Consider the following 22,227-nt stretch of genomic DNA (forward strand, 5'->3'; position numbering starts at 1 on the left):
GAAGCACGGGTAGAATGCGTGGGTGGAAGGCACGGGTGTAATGCGTGGGTGGGAGGCACGGGTAGAAAACGTGGGTGGGAAGCACAGGTAGAATGCGTGGGTGTGAAGCACGGGTAGAAAACGTTTTCTAACCCACGTTTTCTACATGTGCCTCCCACCCATGTTTTCTACCCGTGCCTCCCACCCACGTTTTCTACCCGTGCCTCCCACCCACGTTTCCTACCCGTGCCTCCCACCCACGTTTTCTACCCGTGCTTCCCACCCACGCATTCTACCCGTGCTTCCCACCCACGTTTTCTACCTGTGCCTCCCACCCACGCATTCTACCCGTGCTTCCCACCCACGCATTCTACCTGTGCCTCCCACCCACGTTTTCTAACCGTGCCTCCCACCCACGTTTTCTAACCGTGCCTCCCACCCACGTTTTCTACCCGTGCTTCCCACCCACGTTTTCTACATGTGCCTCCCACCCATGTTTTCTACCCGTGCCTCCCACCCACGTTTTCTACCCGTGCCTCCCACCCACGTTTTCTAACCGTGCCTCCCACCCACGTTTTCTACCCGTGCCTCCCACCCACGTTTCCTACCCGTGCCTCCCACCCACGTTTTCTACCCGTGCTTCCCACCCACGCATTCTACCCGTGCTTCCCACCCACGTTTTCTACCTGTGCCTCCCACTCATGTTTTCTACCCGTGCCTCCCACCCACGTTTTCTACCCGTGCCTCCCACCCACGCATTCTACCCGTGCTTCCCACCCACGTTTCCTACCCGTGCCTCCCACCCACGTTTTCTAACCGTGCCTTCCACCCACGTTTTCTACCCGTGCTTCCCACCCACGCATTCTACCCGTGCTTCCCACCCACGTTTTCTACCTGTGCCTCCCACCCACGTTTTCTACCTGTGCCTCCCACCCACGTTTTCTACCCGTGCTTCCCACCCACGCATTCTACCCGTGCTTCCCACCCACGCTTTCTACCCGTGCTTCCCACCCACGTTTTCTACCCGTGCTTTCCACCCACGTTTTCTACCCGTGCCTCCCACCCACGTTTCCTACCCGTGCCTTCCACCCACGCATTCTACCCGTGCTTCCCACCCACGTTTTCTACATGTGCCTCCCACCCATGTTTTCTACCCGTGCCTCCCACCCACGTTTTCTACCCGTGCCTCCCACCCACGTTTCCTACCCGTGCCTCCCACCCACGTTTTCTACCCGTGCTTCCCACCCACGCATTCTACCCGGGCTTCCCACCCACGTTTTCTACCTGTGCCTCCCACCCACGTTTTCTACCCGTGCTTCCCACCCACGCATTCTACCCGTGCTTCCCACCCACGCTTTCTACCCGTGCTTCCCACCCACGTTTTCTACCCGTGCTATCCACCCACGTTTTCTACCCGTGCCTCCCACCCACGTTTCCTACCCGTGCCTTCCACCCACGCATTCTACCCGTGCTTCCCACCCACGTTTTCTACATGTGCCTCCCACCCATGTTTTCTACCCGTGCCTCCCACCCACGTTTTCTACCCGTGCCTCCCACCCACGTTTCCTACCCGTGCCTCCCACCCACGTTTTCTACCCGTGCTTCCCACCCACGCATTCTACCCGTGCTTCCCACCCACGTTTTCTACCTGTGCCTCCCACCCACGCATTCTACCCGTGCTTCCCACCCACGTTTTCTACATGTGCCTCCCACCCATGTTTTCTACCCGTGCCTCCCACCCACGTTTCCTACCCGTGCCTTCCACCCACGCATTCTACCCGTGCTTCCCACCCACGTTTTCTACATGTGCCTCCCACCCATGTTTTCTACCCGTGCCTCCCACCCACGTTTTCTACCCGTGCCTCCCACCCACGTTTCCTACCCGTGCCTCCCACCCACGTTTCCTACCCGTGCCTCCCACCCACGTTTTCTACCCGTGCTTCCCACCCACGCATTCTACCCGTGCTTCCCACCCACGTTTTCTACCTGTGCTTCCCACCCACGCATTCTACCCGTGCTTCCCACCCACGTTTTCTACATGTGCCTCCCACCCATGTTTTCTACCCGTGCCTCCCACCCACGTTTTCTACCCGTGCCTCCCACCCACGTTTTCTACCCGTGCCTCCCACCCACGTTTCCTACCCGTGCCTTCCACCCACGCATTCTACCCGTGCTTCCCACCCACGTTTTCTACATGTGCCTCCCACCCATGTTTTCTACCCGTGCCTCCCACCCACGTTTTCTACCCGTGCCTCCCACCCACGTTTCCTACCCGTGCCTCCCACCCACGTTTTCTACCCGTGCCTCCCACCCACGTTTCCTACCCGTGCCTCCCACCCACGTTTTCTACCCGTGCTTCCCACCCACGCATTCTACCCGTGCTTCCCACCCACGATTCCTACCCGTGCCACCGACCCACGTTTTCTAACCGTGCCTCCCACCCACGTTTTCTAACCGTGCCTCCCACCCACGTTTTCTACCCGTGCTTCCCACCCACGCATTCTACCCGTGCTTCCCACCCACGTTTTCTACCCGTGCTTCCCACCCACGTTTTCTACATGTGCCTCCCACCCACGTTTTCTACATGTGCCTCCCACCCATGTTTTCTACCCGTGCCTCCCACCCACGTTTCCTACCCGTGCCTCCCACCCACGTTTTCTATCCGTGCTTCCCACCCACGCATTCTACCCGTGCTTCCCACCCACGCATTCTACCCGTGCTTCCCACCCACGTTTTCTACCCGTGCTTCCCACCCACGCATTCTACCCGTGCTTCCCACCCACGTTTTCTACCCGTGCTTCCCACCCACGTTTTCTACATGTGCCTCCCACCCATGTTTTCTACCCGTGCCTCCCACCCACGTTTTCTACCCGTGCTTCCCACCCACGCATTCTACCCGTGCTTCCCACCCACGTTTTCTACCCGTGCTTCCCACCCACGCATTCTACCCGGGCTTCCCACCCATGTTTTCTACCCGTGCCTCCCACCCACGTTTTCTACCCGTGCTTCCCACCCACGCATTCTACCCGTGCTTCCCACCCACGTTTTCTACCCGTGCTTCCCACCCACGCATTCTACCCGGGCTTCCCACCCACGTTTTCTACCTGTGCCTCCCACCCACGTTTTCTACCCGTGCTTCCCACCCACGCTTTCTACCCGTGCTTCCCACCCACGTTTTCTACCCGTGCTTTCCACCCACGTTTTCTACCCGTGCCTCCCACCCACGTTTCCTACCCGTGCCTTCCACCCACGCATTCTACCCGTGCTTCCCACCCACGTTTTCTACATGTGCCTCCCACCCATGTTTTCTACCCGTGCCTCCCACCCACGTTTTCTACCCGTGCCTCCCACCCACGTTTCCTACCCGTGCCTCCCACCCACGTTTTCTACCCGTGCTTCCCACCCACGCATTCTACCCGGGCTTCCCACCCACGTTTTCTACCTGTGCCTCCCACCCACGTTTTCTACCCGTGCTTCCCACCCACGCATTCTACCCGTGCTTCCCACCCACGCTTTCTACCCGTGCTTCCCACCCACGTTTTCTACCCGTGCTTTCCACCCACGTTTTCTACCCGTGCCTCCCACCCACGTTTCCTACCCGTGCCTTCCACCCACGCATTCTACCCGTGCTTCCCACCCACGTTTTCTACATGTGCCTCCCACCCATGTTTTCTACCCGTGCCTCCCACCCACGTTTTCTACCCGTGCCTCCCACCCACGTTTCCTACCCGTGCCTCCCACCCACGTTTTCTACCCGTGCTTCCCACCCACGCATTCTACCCGTGCTTCCCACCCACGTTTTCTACCTGTGCCTCCCACCCACGCATTCTACCCGTGCTTCCCACCCACGTTTTCTACATGTGCCTCCCACCCATGTTTTCTACCCGTGCCTCCCACCCACGTTTCCTACCCGTGCCTCCCACCCACGTTTTCTACCCGTGCCTCCCACCCACGTTTCCTACCCGTGCCTTCCACCCACGCATTCTACCCGTGCTTCCCACCCACGTTTTCTACATGTGCCTCCCACCCATGTTTTCTACCCGTGCCTCCCACCCACGTTTTCTACCCGTGCCTCCCACCCACGTTTCCTACCCGTGCCTCCCACCCACGTTTCCTACCCGTGCCTCCCACCCACGTTTTCTACCCGTGCCTCCCACCCACGTTTCCTACCCGTGCCTCCCACCCACGTTTCCTACCCGTGCCTCCCACCCACGTTTCCTACCCGTGCCTCCCACCCACGTTTTCTACCCGTGCTTCCCACCCACGCATTCTACCCGTGCTTCCCACCCACGTTTTCTACCCGTGCTTCCCACCCACGCATTCTACCCGTGCTTCCCACCCACGTTTTCTACCTGTGCCTCCCACCCACGTTTTCTAACCGTGCCTCCCACCCACGTTTCCTACCCGTGCCTCCCACCCACGTTTCCTACCCGTGCCTCCCACCCACGTTTTCTACCCGTGCCTCCCACCCATGTTTTCTACCCGTGCCTCCCACCCACGTTTTCTACCCGTGCCTCCCACCCACGTTTCCTACCCGTGCCTCCCACCCACGTTTTCTACCCGTGCTTCCCACCCACGCATTCTACCCGTGCTTCCCACCCACGATTCCTACCCGTGCCACCGACCCACGTTTTCAAACCGTGCCTCCCACCCACGTTTTCTAACCGTGCCTCCCACCCACGTTTTCTACCCGTGCTTCCCACCCACGCATTCTACCCGTGCTTCCCACCCACGTTTTCTACCCGTGCTTCCCACCCACGTTTTCTACATGTGCCTCCCACCCATGTTTTCTAACCGTGCCTCCCACCCACGTTTTCTACCCGTGCCTCCCACCCACGTTTTCTACCCGTGCTTCCCACCCACGCATTCTACCCGTGCTTCCCACCCACGTTTTCTACCCGTGCTTCCCACCCACGTTTTCTACATGTGCCTCCCACCCATGTTTTCTAACCGTGCCTCCCACCCACGCATTCTACCCGTGCTTCCCACCCACGTTTTCTACCCGTGCTTCCCACCCATGTTTTCTACCCGTGCCTCCCACCCACGTTTTCTAACCGTGCCTCCCACCCACGTTTTCTACCCGTGCCTCCCACCCACGTTTTCTACCCGTGCTTCCCACCCACGCATTCTACCCGTGCTTCCCACCCACGATTCCTACCCGTGCCACCGACCCACGTTTTCTACCCGTGCCTCCCACCCACGTTTTCTACCCGTGCTTCCCACCCACGCATTCTACCCGTGCTTCCCACCCACGTTTTCTACCCGTGCTTCCCACCCACGTTTTCTACATGTGCCTCCCACCCATGTTTTCTAACCGTGCCTCCCACCCACGTTTTCTAACCGTGCCTCCCACTCACGTTTTCTACCCGTGCTTCCCACCCACGCATTCTACCCGTGCTTCCCACCCACGTTTTCTACCCGTGCTTCCCACCCACGTTTTCTACATGTGCCTCCCACCCATGTTTTCTAACCGTGCCTCCCACCCACGCATTCAACCCGTGCTTCCCACCCACGTTTTCTACCCGTGCTTCCCACCCATGTTTTCTACCCGTGCCTCCCACCCACGTTTTCTAACCGTGCCTCCCACCCACGTTTTCTACCCGTGCCTCCCACCCACGTTTTCTACCCGTGCTTCCCACCCACGCATTCTACCCGTGCTTCCCACCCACGATTCCTACCCGTGCCACCGACCCACGTTTTCTAACCGTGCCTCCCACCCACGTTTTCTAACCGTGCCTCCCACCCACGTTTTCTACCTGTGCTTCCCACCCACGCATTCTACCCGTGCTTCCCACCCACGTTTTCTACCCGTGCTTCCCACCCACGCATTCTACCCGTGCTTCCCACCCACGTTTTCTACCCGTGCTTCCCACCCACGTTTTCTACATGTGCCTCCCACCCATGTTTTCTACCCGTGCCTCCCACCCACGTTTTCTACCCGTGCCTCCCACCCACGTTTCCTACCCGTGCTTCCCACCCACGCATTCTACCCGTGCTTCCCACCCACGATTCCTACCCGTGCCACCGACCCACGTTTTCTAACCGTGCCTCCCACCCACGTTTTCTAACCGTGCCTCCCACCCACGTTTTCTACCCGTGCTTCCCACCCACGCATTCTACCCGTGCTTCCCACCCACGTTTTCTACCCGTGCTTCCCACCCACGCATTCTACCCGTGCTTCCCACCCACGTTTTCTACCCGTGCTTCCCACCCACGCATTCTACCCGGGCTTCCCACCCACGTTTTCTACCTGTGCCTCCCACCCACGTTTTCTACCCGTGCCTCCCACCCACGTTTCCTACCCGTGCTTCCCACCCACGCATTCTACCCGTGCTTCCCACCCACGATTCCTACCCGTGCCACCGACCCACGTTTTCTAACCGTGCCTCCCACCCACGTTTTCTAACCGTGCCTCCCACCCACGTTTTCTACCCGTGCTTCCCACCCACGCATTCTACCCGTGCTTCCCACCCACGTTTTCTACCCGTGCTTCCCACCCACGCATTCTACCCGTGCTTCCCACCCACGTTTTCTACCCGTGCTTCCCACCCACGCATTCTACCCGTGCTTCCCACCCACGTTTTCTACCCGTGCTTCCCACCCACGCATTCTACCCGTGCTTCCCACCCACGTTTTCTACCCGTGCTTCCCACCCACGCATTCTACCCGGGCTTCCCACCCACGTTTTCTACCTGTGCCTCCCACCCACGCATTCTACCCGTGTTCCCCACCCACGTTTCCTACCCGTGCCTCCCACCCACGTTTTCTAACCGTGCCTCCCACCCACGTTTTCTACCCGTGCTTCCACCCACGCATTCTACCCGTGCTTCCCACCCACGTTTTCTACCCGTGCCTCCCACCCACGATTTCTACCCGTGCTTCCCACCCACGCATTCTACCCGCTCTTTCCACCCACGTTTTCTACCCGTGCCTCCCACCCAAGTTTTCTACCCGTGCTTCCCACCCACGCATTCTACCCGTGCTTCCCACCCACGATTCCTACCCGTGCCTCCGACCCACGTTTTCTAACCGTGCCTCCCACCCACGTTTTCTAACCGTGCCTCCCACCCACGTTTTCTACCCGTGCTTCCCACCCACGCATTCTACCCGTGCTTCCCACCCACGTTTTCTACCCGTGCTTCCCACCCACGCATTCTACCCGGGCTTCCCACCCACGTTTTCTACCTGTGCCTCCCACCCACGTTTTCTACCCGTGCTTCCCACCCACGCATTCTACCCGTGTTCCCCACCCACGTTTCCTACCCGTGCCTCCCACCCACGTTTTCTAACCGTGCCTCCCACCCACGTTTTCTACCCGTGCTTTCACCCACGCATTCTACCCGTGCTTCCCACCCACGTTTTCTACCCGTGCCTCCCACCCACGATTTCTACCCGTGCTTCCCACCCACGCATTCTACCCGCTCTTTCCACCCACGTTTTCTACCCGTGCCTCCCACCCAAGTTTTCTACCCGTGCTTCCCACCCACGCATTCTACTCGTGCTTCCCACCCACGCATTCTACCTGTGCTTCCCACCCACGTTTTCTACCCGTGCCTCCCACCCACGATTTCTACCCGTGCTTCCCACCCACGCATTCTACCCGCTCTTTCCACCCACGTTTTCTACCCGTGCCTCCCACCCAAGTTTTCTACCCGTGCTTCCCACCCACGCATTCTACCCGCTCTTCCAACCCACGTTTTCTACCTGCGCTTCCCACCCACGCTTTCTACTCACGCATATTTGGAATAGATTTTCGACTTTTTTACGACATCGCCGAAAAACTTTTGTATAATATGAAAACGGATTGTCTGAAAACACAACTTCTTTTATGGCTGCTTAGTTTGCACATCTTGTGGAGATATAATATAAAAACACAAAAGCACTCCTTTTGTTGGCTTATTTTTGGCTACTAAAAGTTGAAAGGAAAAATCTGTTGATAAGTTTTCGTAGGAATTGAATCCTTATTGACTCCCAATTTGACAAATTCACCAATAATCTTTTACTGACAAACGCAAGGTGGAACATTGCGAACAAATCTTCAATCAGTGTGACCATTGGATGGGAACCATTACGAACACATCTTCATATTCATTAAGAAAATTACAGAGAGAAACTTTGCCTTTTAGGTCCTAATGAGCCTCTAATGTAAACGTCGAAAAACTCATTAGTCACCTGCAATCAAATATGAACGTATTTTTGAATAATAGATATATGTCTGAACAGTTTTTATCGGTTTCACATGAACAGAAAGTTTAACAAATTCTTCATTGCAATAGGAAGATGAGGTAGTCCTCATTGTACGACAATTTTATTTATTGGCTACGTGATGTTCTGATAGCTGAGGATGACCAAGATTTTATTGCACACAATCATTACCAGTTATAATCTTCTTCCTTTCTGTTGACATTGAATTGAATCTCGACTTTCGCATAGCCTCAACACCGCTTCTATCCGGACATCCATTGTCCCGTTCATGGTTGAGCAACAACCTATCTGTGAAAAAGCAATATACAAGAAGAAATTCAAGGTCATCCACACCTCCTTTAAACCCAGCCAAGGACTCGACAGCTACGAAAGATAAAACCTCTCATTTCGCATACAGTTCTCACGTTCACGCTTTTTACCGATAGATTACGCAGTTGACCAAGAAGAATAGTTTGCATACCAAAATTTCCGACTTCACAGACTCCGAAAGTAAAAACAAAGGGGGGCTCGATTGACGAAGGAAATAAATGATATAATGAGAGAACGGGAACTTATAAGTAGGATAGGATTGTATCGAAAATGCCAGTTGAAATGACGGACGGTTGAGTTGTTCAACCACTTTACGGTTCTTCGGAATATGTGATTTTGTGCGAGGTGTCGCTGGACGATTCTCGTCCTTTCGATAGTGTTGTTCCTATAATCATGGATAATTCGGATGTTATATCGAAACGTGGTGATGTCTTCTGCAAGGGACCATTGCTGCATACAGTGCAAATGTCGAAAATCTTCGAGGACTCCAAGACGTTCGTGGACATGAAGATGAGACACCCACCGCAGAAAATCCTGGACAAATTCGAAAACTTAATGCTCAAGACGCTGTCGAGTCCTACGGATCAACAAGTGAAACAATTCGTCGTGGACAATTTCGAAAAGAGTGAAGTGGAGTTCGCCAACTGGCATCCAAAGGACTGGAAGGAGAATCCAGGTTTCCTCAAGAATATCAACAATAACGAGTACCGTGAGTTCGCTTGTGCCTTGCATGAATTGTGGAAAGATTTAGGAAGGAAAATCTCGAAGAAGGCTGAGGAGGAAATCGATTGTTCCAGTTTGATATGGGTGCCAAATCCGATCATAGTACCTGGGGGAAGATTCAGGGAGTTCTACTACTGGGATACCTACTGGATCATCCGTGGACTGTTAATATCTGAAATGTTCGAAACGACCAAGGGTATGTTGAACAATTTCCTGCACATAGTGGACCAATATGGGTACATACCGAACGGTGGAAGAATCTACTACCTGGGAAGATCTCAGCCACCAACTTTGATCCCTTCCTTCAAGGTATACATGGACGTCGTCAACGACTTGGATTACCTGAGACAAAGCATCAACCTCTTAGAGAAGGAATTCGATTTTTGGATGACCAAACGCACGAAACTCATAAAATTAGGCGACAAAGAATACACCCTCGCCACTTACGGAAATTGCTCCCAAGGCCCAAGACCCGAGTCTTACGCAGAAGATGTGGGGTCGATATCAACGCTGGAGGGAGACGAAGCCAAATCATCGTTTTACTCCGAGATCAAAGCGGCTTGCGAGTCAGGGATGGATTTTACCAGTCGATGGTTTGTCTCTAACGGCACCAATAAGGGTTCACTCCGGAACATCAAGACTACCTCCATCATCCCCGTGGATCTGAACGCCATACTCTACAGCAACGCCGTCACCCTTTACGAATTCAACAAGCAGTTGCAGAATTTCGAAAGGGCTGATTATTACAGGGGGATATCGGAGAGGTGGCTGGAAGCTGTTGAGGCTGTGCTCTGGCATGAAGATGTTGGAGTTTGGTTGGATTTTGACCTGGAGAATGGCGTGAGAAGGGATTATTTCTATGCTTCCAATTTGACACCTCTCTGGGCTGGTTGTTACAGCAGGGATGCCGACAGTAAAGTTGTAGAGATGGCGTTGAACTATCTTCATAGGAACGACATACTGAATTACCCTGGTAAGGATTTTCATTGAGAAAATGTAGATCGATGGAGCATCGAAAGAATCTAGGTATTTTCTAAGTCTTTCTTGGCCGGATACTAGGTATAGAAAACCAAATATTAGTTGTTGATTTTTCCCTGATTCACTTCATGTTTCTAAAACGATGAAACCATGTTATAACACCTGACATTTCATCACAACTGCGATAGCCTTTTTTCGAAGATTCTGTTTTGGAATTACGAATAGAAATTTCACACGTCGTCGGTTGGAATTTTGCCCACCCCTTTCGCCTCCGAATTGGCTCTGTCAGAGGGAATATGAAAAATTCTCATTCGGAAACATCTGCTTGGGGTTCGTGATAATTTTCGATGAATTTTCATATCTCACTGGAAACGAATACCTCTTTCCCATTTTCTCTTTCATATATTCGTTTTAAACGTTGGGATTCAGCAAGGTTTGGTAGAATGGAAGATGTTATCATCTGCATTCGTGCTGAACCCTGAATGCGAGGGAGAGGAAGTATTATTCGGAGAATTCTCATCTTTTCCAGATATTAATTATTGATCACTATTCATGAGGGTCGAGGATGAAACTCAATTTAACGAAAACTTCTCGTTTGAAGAATCTGGGATGGTATAACTTCAATATTATTCAAAGAAAGGACTCATTTTCGAAAAATATTGTCCAAACTAAATACATATAGGGTGTACCAAAAACAATGGTCAATAATTCACTAACGTATCAAACGATCTTTTCGGAAAATATGTCTTGAAGGAGCTACATTCCTTCAAAAAATTGCGTGAGTCTTTAATATACAGCTGTTCGTCATATTTGTAGCCCTTTATGTTCTCATTCAAGCCCTCCGTGTTTACATAATTTGCCTTGGCGACAATGATATCAACACACAAAACTTCAACCCCAAAGTGAGCAATTTGTCTAGGCCATCAACGTGCCATTAATGCAACATGACCTTACAGGAACACCGAGATTGTATCGTGGAAGTGGTAAAGCAGAACCACATATTTAGTGGCTGACCCAGGACTTGACTCGGTTAATGTTGAAGAGTAGGACCTATCACGAAACCTTCCTTTGGTCTTTGATCTTATGTTTTGTCGAATATGTTATTTCTCGTGAACTAAAAACAATAGAATTATCGACTAGGACTTTGGACGTCTCTTCTCCCGAATTTATATCCAATTTTACGAGGTAATCAATCTTTGGAACCGCTCAATCCGAAAGTAACGCAAGAAGTCATTGAAGAAAATGGCGAAATTCTGTCACTTTGAAGCGAGGAGAATTAATCAGCCAACTGCTGGCGAGTGGATTAAACGCAAAAAGTGGCTTTTATTGCTCAACGAGAAATTCTCATTTAATTTCGGTCGAAAAAAATCACTCCATTATGCGTTACTTAATATTCGATCTCAATGACCTACTTACGTACGTCTGATCATTGAGGAACGCATATTTTCATTATTCCACGACAGAAAATACTATCATTCGAATTCCCATTACTTCCAACCTTAAAATCGACAGATTTATCTCCAGCTGTAGGAGAGGGTGAAAGTCAGAAAAGGCTGAGATATCAGGATTGAGATTTATGAGACAAATAAAAGATTCCCTATATCCTTTCCCTATTATTTAGTAAAACATCCTGGCGTATTTCCATGGATCAAATGTCCTTGTTATCGTCGGATTTAACGCACCAAATCCATCGCTTTCTTGACAGTATCCACTTCACAACAACCTTTCAATTTTTTATGTGTATCCAATCATGAAACGGAAGAGAATACGTTTCGTGATAAGGGTGTATATAATGTCATCCTGCCCGAGTTTATTGTTGAAATGGAAATTTATAGCATTCGACGTGTGGAATGAAAATGGGATGAGCATCTTTGTTATGCTTGGGGTTTGGGTTTTTTTTTTTGTTTAGTTTGGGGAACGAAGTGGCCGGTCTTTATTATTCCCTTTAGAGAAAATTTTAGGCATTTCAGTGGTACCTAGATTACAACGAGGATTTTTTTATCTGTATAATTTACAACCTCTATATTGCGGACATTAATGATCATTTTGTGCTGAAAATTTTCATGTTGGGGTTATCAACAATGAATTTCTTCCTGATGTATTTTCAGACTTATATCCGGAAATAACCTACTGCTTTTTTGTTTCAAATGACTCAGCGAGTACATCGTTGCATGGTTAGAAAGATGATGAGCTATTGGGATTCATCAAAACTCTGGTTTCTCAAATTACAACCTACATTTTTTTATAATTTCAGTCGCATCTACGTAAAAAAGGCGGATTCTCAAATGAACTTTATGTTCCTAAAAGGAAAAGTTTCAGAGTTATCAAGGAAAACAGCAATTTGGAACTTGCTTGTTGAACAATATATTGTATTTTGTGTCCCATTCCTAATATCCATTACCGAATATAGTGTAAATGATTTTTACCATTTCAGGTGGAGTGCCTCAGAGTTTAGAACCTACAGGGGAGCAATGGGACTTCCCAAATGCATGGCCACCTTCACAACACATACTCATTTTCGGGCTGAGAAGAACCCAAAATCCACGGGCGCAAACAATGGCGGAAGAACTGGCTAAAAAATGGTTGAACACCAATTACCAAGCCTATTTGAAAACGCATCATATGGCAGAAAAATATGACGCCTCCTTGGTTGGGCACTCAGGAGGTGGAGGAGAATACAGGGTACAGTTTGGTTTCGGATGGACCAACGGCGTGGTCCTGGATATACTGGTCAACTTCTTCAGCGACATGTGAAAAAGATCAGCTACTTAGATTGTGGAGAAAGAATTGACAATGTACAAATATAACTTTTATACATCACAAATCAGAATAAAAACGTTATTTCAAAATATTTCAGCCTCATGAAAATAACCACCCTCATTTTCTCGTTAAGAAAAATCTGGAGAGCAAGATCCGATAATTCCATCATTCTTTCAATGAAAACTCGAAATTTTAGAATAATATGTACCTAGAATCTCCTTAAACACACTCAGTGATAATTTCAGGCTATTTCCTTCAATTTTCATGAAATTTGTTGGGAATTTCTCCATCCATCCAAGGTATGCCTGTGGAATGTTGTCGTGAAATAAGGCCACTTTGCGTTTGTCACCCGACAAGGGGAAAGACACAACCCATATTCCTACGACACAGGACCGCAAAAGAGGTTGAAAACAGATACTTGGGGGCATCTTACCGACCCTCCAGTGTAGCACACAAATATCGATCTTTCTATTACTTCCTTCTCCATTCATGCCAAACTTTCAGCGTCACTAGAGAAGCACGAGAATCTTGAACAAGGAGAGGACTAACTTGTTACCGTAATAAGCCTGAAATTTGAAAACTTAGGAGCTTCGAGATAAGCTTGAAGTCGTTAATCTAAAAACTGGAAAGTTTTTATTGCGCCTACGAGAAACTGATATTTTTCATCTATTCGGAAAATATTCTAATTCTCATTAAAAAGTGATGAAAAAACGATCCAAATTAGGCTAAGGATTCGATGGAGAATTCATCAAAAGATTTCACTTGAATCATAACATCTGGAAGGTGTAAAATGACTTTTCGAGCTTCGAGAAATGATGAGATAACTTATGAATAGGTTTTTCTTTACTGAATAGGTCTAATTACTTGGCTTTCTTATGAGCCAACTAGGATAATTTAGGTTCGAGAAGAATACGTACGAGGATATATTGAAACATTCTTAGCCTGCTATAGAAACAAACAAAATTTCAATGTCAAAATATTTTAATACTCAACATATCCTCCTCTTAATTGTATACATTCATTACAGCGGACCTGCAACATCTCTAGACCTTTAAAAAAAAATGTTTCTTCTTGCTCTGGAAACCAGAACTCCACAGCTTTTATTACCTCCTCGATGGAAGAAAATTTACGACCTTTTTAAACATTTTGTCAGTTGAGGAAAGAGATGATAGTCGGATGGAGCCAAATCTGGTGAATGAGGGGGGGTGTTCTAGTAATTCAAACCCCAAATCACGAAATTTTGCATGACAACATGAGATTTGTGAGCAAAACAAAACACCTTTGGACCTTTCCGCGTCTTTTTTCTTCAATTTGTTCCCGTAGAGTAGTCAGTAATGTCGAATAGTAATCTCCGGTTATTGTTCTACCCTTATCCAAAAAATCAATCATGATTACTCCATGGCAATCCCAAAAAACTGAAGCAAGAACTTTTCCAGCAGATTTTTGGACACGAAATTTCTTAGGTCTTGGAGAACCAGAGTGTCGCCATTCCATCGTTCGTTGCTTTGTTTCTGGATCGTAGAAATGTACCCAAGTCTGATCCATAGTAACAATTTGGTTTAAGAAGTCTACATCGTTTTCAAATCGAGCAAAGATCGAAAGCGATGCTTGTACCCTTGCACGCTTTTGGTCAACATTCAAACATTTCGGGATCCATTTTGCAGCAATTTTTCTCATATCCAAATCGACATGAACTATATGATGAACGCGTATGATATATTAGTGCTTCAGTTATCCGTTTTATCTCAATTCGACGGTCTGATAAAATCATGTCATGAACTGCATCGATATTTTCGGAGACTGACACAGAAACTGGCCTTCCCGATCTGTCATCATCTTCAATGGAAAATTTACCTCTTTTGAATCTTGCAGTCCAATTTTTCACGGTCTCATACAAAAGACATTGATCACCAAGGGTATTAAGCATATCTTCGTGAATCTGCTCACCTCTTAACCCTTTCATTTAAAAGGTACTTGATGATGGCTCGATACCAATTTTTCGATTTGCACAATTTCGGTGGACATCTTCTTTCTTTTAATTTATTGCGTAACTCTGGTTTACTTTTTTGACCCCAAACTTCACACTGACACTTCTAATGAGTTATTGTTCGTTGCTATGGTAACGCAATATTTTTCTATGCATGAAACTGGACTGGGCTAACTAGATATGAATACATTCTCGTATCTACATGTTGAAAAATTATTTTTTTTACGAAAACCATTACTTATTTGTTCAAAACGGATCAGAGGAAAAAATTCCATGTGTCTGTTGATCCGATTTTATCCCCCCGCAGAAAAAATTGAATTTCCATTCCAGGAATGCATCGAGTGAAAACAGAGCAGGCCATTTCGAGGGCTTTTCAGATAGAACAGTGTCGACCTCGACATCGATTTGACCCGAAACCAACTCGGCACGCTAGATGAGCAACTGGTTCGTTCGGAATGGCGACGACGACGTCGTGACGTCATCCGCGGAAAGCCGGCGATCGTGGCTTTTCCGTTTTGCCACTTCCACACATTCAATTACATCGGCGATAGCGTCTTGGAGAGACGCTTTCCCCCCTCCCCCCCCACGGGAGGCGTCGTTACCGCCATCTAAACTCCCCAGATGATGCTTTCTCTCTGAATTTTGAACGTTTCGACGCTTCTGTTTTGACGTAGAGGTCGAAGAAACTTCCAGTCCTGAGGTTTTTCGCGGTTATGGACCTTTTTGCGATCGGGGAGACTATAAAACCTTTATTTCTAGGTTTTGGACATTCAATACTTCTTCATTCAAGCTGTGGTGTGAGCTGGAGCAATATTTGGATGAAAGACAACAAGCTGTATACCATACTGAATTACCAGCACTTCTATGACGATGTGCATCTAGTGTGTACCATCTTTTTGTAGGTTATTTAGCCACAAAAAGCTTCAGTTGGAGTCAAATCCTTCTCAAATAAAGAAAAACTCTATATGATTGGTTGTACTCTGCTTTTCATTCGTAGGTTACGAATCTGTATCGTACGATCGATCTCTAAGTTTCAGTTTGACAGATCCACAGAATAATGCAATTCTGGAAATGTTTCTGTCACTATCTCATTGGAAGTGTCACTTTTGAACTACTTACGTAAATAGTTACGGATCCTGTAAGCTACAGACCACTAAAAACCGTCCAGACTTGCAATTTTCCTGTAAGCTTATGAAAAGTTACAGATTGGCTTACAGATGAAAGCAGAATACCACCAATAGTTTTATCACTTATCAGCGAACAGATAAAAATGAAATTGTGACTTGCAATCGGAGAACCTGAATAACATCCTAAAACTAAGTTCTCCGCTAAAAATTAGGTAGATGGGAATGGGTTTTACGTGACCTTTTGCCCCGGAATTGTCTGCAAGAAAATGGGAGATTCCAGAGACATGTACCCGGAGAAACTAATTGAATGAAATCGGCCAACTTGAAATTCCGTTGAACCATGCTCAGTGACACAGATGTTATTTGCCTTGGCTACATCAGAATGACGAATTACTGATCTTGCCCTTTCATTTTCTTAATGGCCACATCTGCTCGACGTAGAATGCGAAAATCGATTCTCGTTTTCGTTGTTGAGAGGATTATGGTGAATTTATGGCAGGAGTGATGTTGAGATATTAATTCATTCTTGTTTGAGGAGATAGCGGGTATAAATGGTAATCCATTGGACTGGAGTTTGCTACGGGGGATTTCTAGACCTTCACAGATTTCAGTGACAGATTTTGAGTACTCCAGTTTAATTTGGATCATTCTTATCGCTGTTAATGGAAAAGAGTTAGTAGTATCTGCTGTATTTCAAAAATACAGATGGAAGAAATTCGTGGTACTTTTGCGAGAAGATAATGACACGAACAGACATCTCAACAAGTTTTCGATTACATCCGTTTCAACCCATTATGCGCAATAATTCCACCTGAATTCATCGCACTGGGTGAAATCTCCCCATCCCAACAACTACAACGAGCTGTATTCGGCCTTTTCAGAATTAATTGCATATTCAAAACTTCTAGAACTGCAGATGAGGAACCACGATGGCGGATGAAGTGCGAACAATGAGTACGTTAATTAGACTCTAAGTGAAAGGCATGCTCCGTGACCATGCATTAATTTTCACAACAATTTCATATTTTTTTAAATTCGATTTTTCCCTATACCCTAAAACAGTTTTACTTGGATATTATGAATATTTTATTCAATGAATGCATAAATCTTGTCTTGAATTATTTAAAAACATTCAATATGGCGAATTTCCAGAGAAAGACCAACGAATAAAATGAAAATTCATCGTGGTTGCAAAATGGCGGATGCGAACTTTGGACGATTCAATTTTCTGTTTAACCGGACGATTTAACAAATTAGCTGGAGCGTATTTTGGTCTTCTTTTAATTCAATTGAGGCACAAAGTGTGGCTCAATTCATTAAGTTTATTACTCTAAGATAGAACCATTTTAGGTTGGGTAAGGTTGGAGACTTAAAGGATATTGCCTCTGTCTACGGTATTTGACTCACATGAGAGTCATTGTAATGTTATGAATGTAACTATGACTCTCTCTTCCTCTCTGGGTTAGTTCACGATGGGTTTGTTTAGGTTAGAATGGGCTGGGTTAGATTGGTTTTAGTCCATTTTGGTTGGGTTGAGTTGAGAATTAATCATAAACAGTTTCGAAAATGTCATCGGAAAATGTGGAAAATTCTTAAATTTGTTTGCAAGGAGGAAATCTATCGATTGTAAGAATTATTCATAGAAGTGACCATAGCCATAGCTGCTAGCATCCACCTTTGGCATGTGGATACCTTGAGAAACTCCCTTAAATCCCAGCGTATAAATCTTTCTGGGGAATATTTTTCAGGAAGTTCCGTTTAAGTTTCTTGGCGAATTCTAAAGTTTTACCGATCGTGAAAATGTCTGGTGGGGCTGTTGTTGTAACCCCTACACAAACTTCATAAATCACACAGGCACGATCATATAAAATGTCGTTTTCAGTCGAATTATCTCCGTTTGAGATCTGAAACTTTTGGTGCATAGAAATTTGCATAATTTCCATTCAATGAACGCTTCAATCCTTTTGTTCCACTGCCTTATTTATAGAGGGGAAGAAATTCATTTTCTCGCACTGGTGATGGACACTTTCAAAACTGAAATGGATGCGGGAAAGTGGACAAACAATTTTTTGATTCTTCTAAAACTGACACAGTGCCTCTGGATTTGGATCAATTTTCATGGGGAATTTGGGGATACGCAACTTTCAATCGGAAAAACAGGTCGACTGGTAAAAAGGTAAGCTCTCGATATTCGGTTCGTAGTTTCCATTTTACTGCCTCGGGGATTTGTACACATGTGAAATATTGAACGGGGAACCTGAGTTACTGACGCAGAGTTCAGTTCGCAAGAAGAATTAACAACGAGGCTTTGATTTATTTTTCGCTCTGGCTGCCCGAGTACGAATCAATGTCTGTTTGGGTTTTGTCAATGCTACACAGAAGATAAATATGTTTCCGTGTTTCCGACCCCTCCGAGGATTAAACAATCACGTGGAATTGTCGCGTTTCTGGATAAAAATACGGAATGCTCCAATTCATATGGGGTTTGTTTTCTAAAAATTATTTTCCCATCACGAAGAGCTACTGGATTTGAAACCAAAGAGGAATACGAAACTCAATATCAAATGAGTAATATTCATCCCCGGATATAGTCGATAAAAGTCAGGACTATAAAACTTTATCGAAGTCACTCCGGCTATTTTTAGATTCTTTAAATGGCAAGATGGAAACTCTGAATGAAAAGAATATTATTCAGTTAAGATATCATCTACCAGAGACTAGAAAATTGCATTCCAGCATGAAACTTTAAACTCTTTGAAAAGATAATCAACATCACTTTCATGTTGGACATAGGGATACCTTTTCCACTGTGGACATACATAGAAAGAGAAAAATATGGAAGTGGAAAGCATGGTAAGACGATGACTAGCAGTCATTTGTGAATTTTTGTGTGAATACACCAGTTCCTTGGAAATTATTATTATTTCAACCTGAAAATCTTACTGATAAAAATATCGAGAGAAAATTAGCTTCTTCAATGGAAAAAAGACGTATCAATTCAATATCCTAAACTCCCGACGAGCAGTTTATTCATAGAGAGCTCCAGAATATCCGGATTATTCCCAGAATAACTTTCGAGACAAGTTAATGGCTTAACCGCGAACAAATCCCACTCTCCTCCTTCGTTGCTGTACTTTTCAGAAAAACTCCTCTATTTTTCCTGTCTGTGATGTTGCTCAGCCCGGGATATCCGATCAGGTGAGCAAACGGAACTGTTTTTCGAACCGGAAAAACGTAAAATTCGCCCGGGGCGATAACACGGCTAAAAGCATATCTTCCGTTCTCCACTTCGGGCTGCAAGCAATCCCACGCTTGTTGTTCATTTTCTGTTCTAAGGAAACCATTTGATGATTACGCCTACATCAATATGTATACCTCGGAAATTCAAGCTGCCAAGTTTACCCCGCTTTGTTGGCAGACCTTCCTCGGGGCGGTTGAACTGTTCACATATTCTATGCCGCTTGTACTGCTCTATCCACAGAAGACTGGTTGTAATTAAGGGAGATCTTCAGCATGAGCACAGAAGTTTAGTGTATCGATTTGCATATCTGTCACCGATGCAACAATTTATCGGGGGAACTTTTCTCGTTATGGAGAATTGTTTATGACCTTTTGTTTCTATATGGATGCCTATTTGAAAATTTTCAATGAGCACTGTTGAAGAATTCATAGAATATCTATTATTGATACAGATTTTGGGAGTTCTCTAGTTCGTTGCAAAATGGTGTATGCGCGGATCACAATTATCAGGATTATTGCTCCAAATAACCGTCAAAAATAGTCCTCTTGTCATAGAATCTTTTTTTCAGAAGAATCAACTATTTAGTTATCGAATGCGGTTGCTCAAAAATTTCAAAGGTGCCCTCTATTGGAAAAATCTCTCCAAACTAACCCATCTCTCTCCAAAGGATGAATGATGAATTTTGTCGAATGCATAGCTCCTAAAATTCACCGGTCAACGATTCGGCGAACTCCACAAAACCGGGATTATGACGTTTCGTGTTCCGGTTCGCATTCAATCAGGCCATTCCCGTGAAATTGAGCACGTTAAATATGACTCTTGACTTCCATCAACATTCCCATTACTATTTGATTTGGGTCGTGTTTATTTTTGGAATTAATCGATCGGTAGCTTTCTCCGATTAAAAAAGGAGGATATTGATTTGTTCATCAAATGTAACATAAGCCTGACACGATGTCCAACAAGGCTTTGCACGGACGGCGGCAGAAGTTTCGAACGATGATTGATGACTTTTCGTTCAATCCGTCAAGCCCCCATTGAACGTTGTTTTTTTTACCGTTATCGGTACTTTTCTGACAGATTGAACCGGCCGGATTCAGTGGAATTGTACTAGTTAACGTTGATTGAAACACGAACAGGTGTTTCGAATCGGGCAAATATTTTTTTTTGAACATCCAGCAAACCCTTTCAAGCTTCATTCAGAAAATAATTTCTTGCGATGTCATTTTTTTTTTGAAGGAATGAACATGACAGATTGATCATAATGTACTAGTTAACGTAGATCAAAACAGGAACAGACTGCTAGTAGGTTCAAAATTGTTGAACGAAACCATCGCATTCACCAATTTGCAACTCAATAGATGAGACATACTCTCATTTGATCAATACTGTTAAGATTGTAAGGGATGCAGTGAAAGAAGTTCTATAAACCTCTGTCTATATGAGAGAAACAATCAGAAATCATTACATATGGATGAGAGTGATATGAATCAATTTTATATTGGTCAAAATGTGATCGAAGAATGTTCTTTTTGAAGTTATCCTTGAATTTCTAGCAGTGATTGTTTCCCATTCAATTGAAACATTATTGGCAGTTGGTTAATTATATTATCATCTTTGATAAACGTTTATAATAAAGCATTCGGAGCTATTACGTTGAATGAAGTTCTTCACCAGCAATTAAATCGAATAAAAGGAAAAAAGGCGGTATTCCGGAAATTTTCAATTCGAATCCCATCAGGACCAAAGTTCGTTCATCGCTCAACAAAGCTCAATTTCTCCTCTGTGATACGCGTTCATTCTTCATCATCGACAGATTTCTATTCTGGTCTAACTTCCATCACGCCATTAATGCTTCTTCCATCCAATTCCGTGACCCTTATAAACGTTCCTCGAATTACTGGTGATGCTTATCGTTATGATCAATTTCCTGAAGTGTAGGCGTTCAGGATCAAGATGCATGTAATTGATATAGAAAACGAGTGTTTTGTCCTGAAGAAAATGGCACGACATATAAGTTCGGTCTTGTGAATAGGCTTCCTGAAAATTTTTAATCAGTATGGTTCCTTCGTAACCGCTTTTCCGGCAGTCTGATACCATTTTCCAATAAACAAACTTCACGAACACATCCTGAAGTCCTCGTAAACTATCAGAATGAATTTCCGAGATTTTTCCCGTCTTCGGAATAGATATACGTACGCCAGCCGACGTCTGCCCGACTCTTTGTAATAAGAAAAGTTCCCAAGTTGCGAACTGGAACACGTCTTGAATTGTTTCAACCTATTTCCAGAAATGTCCTTTGTCTGAGTCTTAGAGCATGTGTTAACAAGATCCGAGATTATCTCTCCTCCTGTCGATCAGGAATACAAAGTGAAGAGTGGAATCGTGAGAGGAAACGATTATAGAACTGTTTTCGAAATACACGGTGGACGAACAAAACAGGGAAGTTATTCGGAAATCTAAACAGGGTGGAGTATACACTCGATCCAGTTTTCGTTGCTACAAGTCAATTGAAATTGAGTTTTCTGTCAGATCTTTCCCTTTTTTGAAGCAAATTTGAACGTATTTATACAGGGTGAGGCATAGTTATTGGAACATGGGATAAGGGTAGGTTACTCGGACCAAAACATGCTGAAGTACCAAAAATGTCTTCACAAAATATTGCTATGGAAGAAGATACATTGCAGGAAAGTTTCATTTTCTTGCTAATAACTTTTTTGAGTATTTATTGTTCAATTGTCATCAAAAACGCAGCAGAGGCATAATTTTGAACAAGTTGCATTATTTTATGTATTAGGTAATAATTCCTGATGTTAAAATCAAGTGGTAACAGGCGATAATTTGAGCAGTTTTCGAGAAAAATGAGGATTGAACAGTTTTTTGCCTGAGAGAGGGTTTTCAGATATCAGATTCATTTA

The 22,227-nt window shown here is 45.9% G+C and overlaps 2 protein-coding genes across 3 annotated transcripts in view; one reads left to right on the forward strand and one right to left on the reverse strand.

Moving 5' to 3' along the window:
• Window positions 1-22,227, reverse strand: part of LOC123312210 (probable cationic amino acid transporter) — a 64,571-nt gene that overhangs the window by 11,539 nt on the left and 30,805 nt on the right. The window lies entirely within an intron of this gene.
• On the forward strand, window positions 8,441-13,045 carry LOC123312212 (trehalase-like). Its single transcript, XM_044896521.1, has 2 exons — window positions 8,441-10,189; window positions 12,629-13,045. Exons 1-2 carry the CDS (start codon window positions 8,887-8,889, stop codon window positions 12,946-12,948), a joined length of 1,623 nt encoding a protein of 540 aa, XP_044752456.1. The 5' UTR covers window positions 8,441-8,886; the 3' UTR covers window positions 12,949-13,045.

This window comes from Coccinella septempunctata, chromosome 4, assembly GCF_907165205.1.
Source record: "Coccinella septempunctata chromosome 4, icCocSept1.1, whole genome shotgun sequence".
Lineage (NCBI taxonomy): Eukaryota > Metazoa > Arthropoda > Insecta > Coleoptera > Coccinellidae > Coccinella > Coccinella septempunctata.